Source organism: Apostichopus japonicus, chromosome 13 (genome assembly GCF_037975245.1).
Source record: "Apostichopus japonicus isolate 1M-3 chromosome 13, ASM3797524v1, whole genome shotgun sequence".
NCBI classification, from domain to species: domain Eukaryota; kingdom Metazoa; phylum Echinodermata; class Holothuroidea; order Aspidochirotida; family Stichopodidae; genus Apostichopus; species Apostichopus japonicus.
The window spans coordinates 18822452-18829445 of NC_092573.1; the positions used below are offsets into that span (position 1 = coordinate 18822452).

At 36.6% G+C, this 6994-nt stretch overlaps 1 protein-coding gene across 1 annotated transcript in view; it reads right to left on the reverse strand.

Annotated features, from left to right (window-relative positions):
• The window catches only part of LOC139978390 (FERM domain-containing protein 5-like), a 47717-nt gene extending 40936 nt beyond the window's left edge, over positions 1–6781 (reverse strand). Inside the window, exons 1-3 of the mRNA XM_071988596.1 lie at positions 6568–6781; positions 4626–4730; positions 3838–3880 (exon numbers count right to left, since the gene is read on the reverse strand). Of these exons, the coding sequence (XP_071844697.1) occupies positions 3838–3880; positions 4626–4730; positions 6568–6639 (220 nt within the window). The 5' untranslated portion in view covers positions 6640–6781. The remainder of the gene's footprint in view (positions 1–3837; positions 3881–4625; positions 4731–6567) is intronic.
• Between the last annotated feature and the right edge of the window lie 213 nt (positions 6782–6994).

Sequence of the window (6994 nt, forward strand, 5' to 3'; positions counted from 1 at the left end):
GCTCTACAGTACTTGTACATTTGATTATTTTAAAGCCCAGCTCTGTAAAAAGTCATTGACACTGTAAGTTCCGTTCAATGTTAAAGCATCAACCAGCGTTAATTTTGGTAAGGTTTGATCTACTATTCTATACACATGACCACATAACAATTTTTCAACAATTTCCTTTATTAGCTGAGCTAGTCAAGATTAATTTCAGAGTATTTAGAAACAGTCCAAATTAAATTTTGTAAAAATGTGATTAAAAGTTATTATGATACTAATGGCCCAGAAGATCCTTCCAAATCCATTCTTAATGACTGTGACACATACAGTACTTCAATAGTCCAAATCAAAGCTTGCTTCATCACTGCATAATCTGTACAGTACGTTACATGTCTCGAAACAGAAACCTGGTTTATGGTAGTTGCACAAAATTTAAATGAAGTACCGTCTAGTAGGGCAATATTAGCTGACTATTGAAAATGTAAGAAATAGAATTCAAGAGTCTTTACACCGTTTAAGTGTGGGAGAGCTATAACAGAACACAAGGTAATGTATTAAGTACTAACTCATACAAGTGCTACCTACTTCAACCAAGTGCACAGAAACGGATGTGTTTAAAGGTCTTCATAACTTTGACGGAATTAATATTACGCGCTATTTCCTTACCTGTATCTTTGTACAGTCAACAAATACTGTTAGATTAACAGGTGGTGATTGATATGACTATACACTGCTATTACACTGCCATAGGTGATTAGGGAGGCCAAATAAATATACTGTATATCCCAAAATTTAATAATAATTATAAATATTATTTAGCCTTGATTTTCTTTATTATTTGGATGAAATTTAGAAATTGACCTACATGTGAATTAAATTACAATCTTCTTAAAGAACCGGAATAAATATTTGTCGAAAACCCGACAGAATCAACACAATAATCTGAAACTCACAGCATGTATTTTTGACGACATGCTACTATAGTAGCACGTACTACAGTATAGAGCTTGTTGTAAATTACATCATGTAATGTACTGTACAGTACTTAGCAAAGTTGCCACACTACTGCAATTCATGAATAGAGGCAAGTCACTGCTTGAAGAACATATCAATGACATATCAGTTTTGTCACACGACAAAAAATATAGTTTTTAATGAGTAGAAGGAAGCATTTGCACCAGTGGTTTTAAATGACAATTACTGCTCCTTTGAAATAACGAGCGGATCTATGAGTTTATGAAACCAAGGCAAGGAAACTAGTCGAAGGTCAAACGTATTTCACATGATCCCCTACTGTGTGATACCGAGCATAAGAATTTTCCATACAATAGCTCTCTACAAAAATTCAACAAAAGAGGTTAAAAATAATATAAAGATTGAAAGGCTAAAATAAAATATGATTTGAAGTATCATGCGATGATTTGTGTAAAAAGTTCCTGTTTTTATCGCTCTCTCTCTCTCCCTCTCTTTGAATTCATTCACACTTTTTCGTCCTTACTTGAAAAGGAAAAAAGTCTACAATTAAATTACATTTGTTCTACTGTACTCCTTTTAATAAGCCAACAAATTCCTTTTGCATGTGACAACGGGTCTTTCAGCAGAAACAACACAGTTTCATACACACACAGACATTCTCCAAGGCACTCAAGGCGTTATGCGAGGAGGAATTCGCAGCTGTATTTGAATGTCCACAGGGCACAGCCGGTAATACCAACTAGCGGTAATTACTAGACCCTCATGTCTACATGGTGGAATTGAATTTACCATGCAGTACATACATCAAGTATGTCAGTTACAATTCTATTCTTAGCCTACTGCACAAGAACATCTGTACAAATCTCATACCCTCATTTAAAACCAGTGATTTGCTTTGATATCCAGGGTAAACTTTTTGATACTACAGTGAAATCTAAATGTTGTTATTGTTCATGGGTGATCAATTCTCTGGTCAAATAATATAGAAGAAACAGGAAATTCTTTGACTTTATTCTTTATGTTAGTTTAATTTTTATTTTCAACCACTTTCACTGCACAACTTGTATGGTAATGACATCAGAAATTATGCTCAGTCGTTTTGCTCTGGACACTACAGATCTATGCACAGAATCCTAATTTTTGTTTGCATTTTACTAGACAATCAATATCATCTCAGATTAAAATCACTCCACACACAGAATCTAACACTAATAATTGACTGTCCATAAAATTTCCATCTTTATTTAATTAATATCCCCTGCTGTATTTACTATTCAAATAGTTATCCCAAAATAGCGCAGAACATCAAATATTTCTCAGAGTTGCTTAATTAAGCAGTACACGACTTGGGTGCATAAGTTGTGCCTTCAAAATGTTAATGTAATCGTTGTGCTGACATTTTTTTATGCTCTGCAATCTAGTTACAATGTATTCACTGTAAGGTTTCAACCAGCAATGATGGAGTAATGGTCTTTTCACTCTCCCCCACCCCCTTCCCAAGCCTGGCAAATAAGAATTTAACATGCATTTGAATGTGAGAATATCAAAGACTAAGGAAACAGAATGGACAAAACAAATATTGCCAACTAGAAAGAAGAAAGTCCCCCCATCCCTCCACCCCCTCCCACCTCCATCTCTCTTCCAAGTTCCAACCCTACCTACTACCATAGATGCCTACCCCCTCCCTCCCTCAAGACAAAGAATGAGCTATTGAGCTACATGGTCATTCATTATGCCTAAAGCCCATTTTCACCTAGTACAGTAGTGCTGGCACAGTGAACACATGCAGTCCTTTGTCAAGCACAAGTAGTCTTATCAATTATATATCGGACCAACATCTTAAAGTCTCAATACATGTTAGCTAAATGAATTTCGGAAAACAAACTTCCGAAGTAGATTCAATGTTTCTTATTCTTTTGCACTCTGACCAGGTGGGTTTAATGGAGAAAAGCTGTCACAAAGAAATTTATTTTCTGTTGCCCTTATGGCACAAACTATTTCCTGTAAAATCACTGTGACCACCCACCCATGTCAACATCTTGTATATTCATCGATTCATAAATAGTCTACACATGCGGCCCGATCAAGATTTTAACAGAGTCCTTCTCTAATCGTCCACTTTTTTCAATTCCACGGAGGAAATGAAATGACGCAAGCTACATCGATAAGACCAAGAGAAAGATACCTTTCAAGAGAAGGGACCTAAGACAGGCTAGCCACGAAAGTGAAAGTAGGCTTAGGCCTTACGGTTAGCAAAACAGATGGATTTGATTGGCGCATGATCTGTTGGGCGGGGCTTGTAAATTTTGATTGAAGTTTGTAGAATGTAAAGACTTGTTAAAAAATCTGGCGAATTTTATTCAGCTCCAAATTTTTAACAATATATAACTCAATAAAAATAATGAATATTGATATAAAAGTTGCATAGAACGGTGTCATTTTCACAGAGCTTTAAGTGCAGTATGCTGGAAAAGGTGATATTTAAATTTAGCAAACAAGTACTGAGACTTTTAGATCATTCCTATTTTACAAGTTTACAATAAAGGGCTACTTATAATTATCTGTCCATATAATTTCCATAGAAACCTTTCTGAAACTTTTTTATCTTCTAGATTATAGTTCATTCCATATATAATTAATCACAAAATAGTAGTAGCTGTGTATGGTACCTTAGTACCTTCCAATATTCCTAGAAATATCTTTAAACTTGGTTTGAAGATATTTTTACACATTACCAATCCTTCACAACAGATCCATTTGTAGAGAGGGAAGTTTGAGTCCATTGCAATCATCAAAAAAGAAGAAAACATATGCTGACTCATAACTACCAACCATTATTTCATTCATGAATATAAAGCACAATTATTGTAAACTTACCTTTGAATTGCTTGTACAATGGTTTTGTCAAATCGACCCAGCACTGAAAAGAAAATGGCAAGAGGAACTCAATTTGTATTGCCTTGAACAGAACCATGGACCTAATGGTTATAATTGGAAACTCTAACAGTACATCAAGCATTCACCCATAATATAAGTATGGTTGGTATTTCAATTGAAGATTGCATTTAGTAATTTTAACAGCAGTGTTTTAAAATTTTCTTGTCAGCAAATTTCGTGACAAAAGTTTCACATATCTGGCCAAAATCTTCTTTTCCTGTCCACAAAGAAACAAGGGGATAAATTGTTAGATTTTCACTTTGAAGTATAATGCTAAGCAAAGGGCTATGTCTCAGTACAAAGGCACACTGTCAACATTGTGAAAGTTAAGAACACATTAGAACATGTGTTTTATTTAAAGTAGCATTTTGAGTTGATTTTGATCTTTACTATGTTTAGAATCTATATAAAAATCACATTACAATGTACAGTAGTCTATAAGCTTCAATTATTATTTTTCATTTCAAATAATGAAACACAAATCAACCTATTTCATTTATGAGATTAATAAAACTAATGAACAAACTGCTTGCACAATAAATGTTGAGAGATGATCATATACAATTGTCGAAATATCTAGGAGGCTGTCTAGGCTTCATCAGTTGCTTACTTTGAGCTATAATAGACATGTACTGTAGGTAGGTTCAGTGGTAAAATTGTGGACTAAAACAAAATAATTATTTTTTCTTTCTTTCATTTCAAAACGGCACATTTATTTCACTATATACCCTCTGTTTATCTTTGTTCAAGTATCTCAATCCAAAGTAGTCCTTCTCTTCCAACTTGAGTTCCTTGCAAACATGGTCCATAAGTCTCTGGCCCTTTTCATCTTTCTGTAAATAGCAAAGGACATGAAAGTAATTGAACTATTTTAAGCAAAACAAAGTCACATACAAGTATGTATAATTGCTATGTACATGCAAGAGAATAGATAACAATATCTTAAGCATAACCAAGGAATGATGGACCCTCAAAGTAACTTTTAAAGTTTTTAAGGCTTATTTCCCCTTGTTGGACTATTAAAAACCTATGAAACCCACCTCCAAACCCTCCCCTTGCATAGTCTACTTGTTATATAAATATATAGCCTAGTAACCACTGTGAGTAACCAGTGAAGCCTATGTTGTAAACAAAGAAATGTTCCAGCTGGGGAAATGTGTTGCTAATGGTCAGTTTCCTTCATGGTTCCCATTCCTCTGAATTAAAGGGTGTGAAGACTCGTGCAAAAAGAAATGTCTAATGCCGGTAATCTGACCTACTGTAGTTTCGAATAAGGTGTAACAGAAGTGTTTGCAGCCAGTGGCGGAGCGTCCATACAGTCACAGAGGGGGGGGGGGAAGCCCCCCTGACGGACTCAAATGGACTGCTGGCGCCCTTTTCAGCTTTTTACCACTTTTTACTTAAATTCGAAATTATCTTTTTTATTGCGCTCTCAAATACGTATTGACATTTGTCACAATTTGTTGGTGTAATTTTCTGACAAAAAAGCGATGACACCTATTTATTCTTCATTTGTCTGCAAATTAGCAAGGCCCGGAAAGGGTCATTTCCGGCGATCTAGGGAGTATCTTTACTCAAAACCTTTCTGTACGCTCTGCTTAGATAGTGTCAAAAGCGCCCCTACAGACCATTCTCACCCCCCCCCCCGACCAATACCCCTAGCTCCGCCACTGTAGACACCACCAGCGACCCAAAAAAAAACACGCACAGCTTTTTAATTATTCCCAATTATCTTTTTTAATGCGCTCTCATATATGTATTGACATTTGTCACCTTTTGTTGGTGTAATTTTCTGACAAAAGGGCGATGACACCTATTTATTCTTCGTTTATCTGCAAAGTAGCAAGGCCCGGAAAGGGCCATTTCCGGCGATCTAGGGAGTATCTTTACTCAAAAAATTTCTGTACGCTCTGCTTAGATAGTGTCGAAAGCGCCCCTACAGACCATTCTGGCCCCCCGGGCAATACCCCAAGCTCCCCACTGTAGACACCACCAGCGACCCCAAAATATACACACACAGCTTGCTACCGTCGTTAATTAGACACTACTGTAGTGTACAGTCTGTACATACAGCTGCGGTCAATACCCACAGCACAGTGTATAAACAATACAGCGATGGACATCTCAGGTTCAGCTTAAGATAACATGGTATCACGTTTCATTACCGTCTGCATTTTGTAGTGACACAAACAAAAGGTCACTTGCAAGCAACAGAAAGTTAACTTTTTGAGATGGCCGCACACGGTTTGGGCGGGTCTTCAATGCCTTTACGGCAGTTTTTTCTTACTTAGTCTAGGACTAGGTCGTGAACGATATTGGAACCACTGTCTTGCCAGACCAGATGCAAATCTCACTTAGCCTAGGGGCCTAGGCCTAATCATATTTTACAATCAAATAGTTTCTTTCCAGTAGTGAAATGCTGACTTTGAATGAGCGAAATTGGGCCCCTCCATGCTATAGCCAAGGCGAATAACATAAAATAGGCATGAAGGCCTAGGTCTACTGATGTTACCAAGTAATACTATAATCTAGCATAGGCTTAGGCTAACGACGTTAGAGTACACCTAGGCCTAGCCTTGCCTAAGGACAGTGGCAAATACCAACACATCTTCAACACAAACATTTTCGTTGCAATAATAACACAACATCTTCTCTTGTTCTCATATTTACCTTGTACTTGAATTCTATGTTATCCAAGGTACCGTCCAATAGTTCAACGAAACAAACATAAGATCCCGACATGTTTGCGTGTTTTTTATCCAACTTAAGTTAGAACGATCCTTGATATTGTTATTACCAAAATGATATCAATAAGGCAAAAAGCCACTACTACCAGACTACCAGTGAGTCATTATTCTGCAACGCATTCTGTTTATGTTGACAAATGTTAACGATTGAAATCACATGTACTGGGCGCTTAGCGCAGGTTTCATGACGTCACGAGATGTGGCAGCAAAGCTAAATGACTGACTAAATGGTCTTTGCTTTCCACTACAGCGTGAAGGCGCGATGACAAGACTTATTTCGTTGATCATTTTGTGACGAATTGGACATGTGAGGATCGATATTTTTATTCCTTCGCTATTATTTTCTTCTT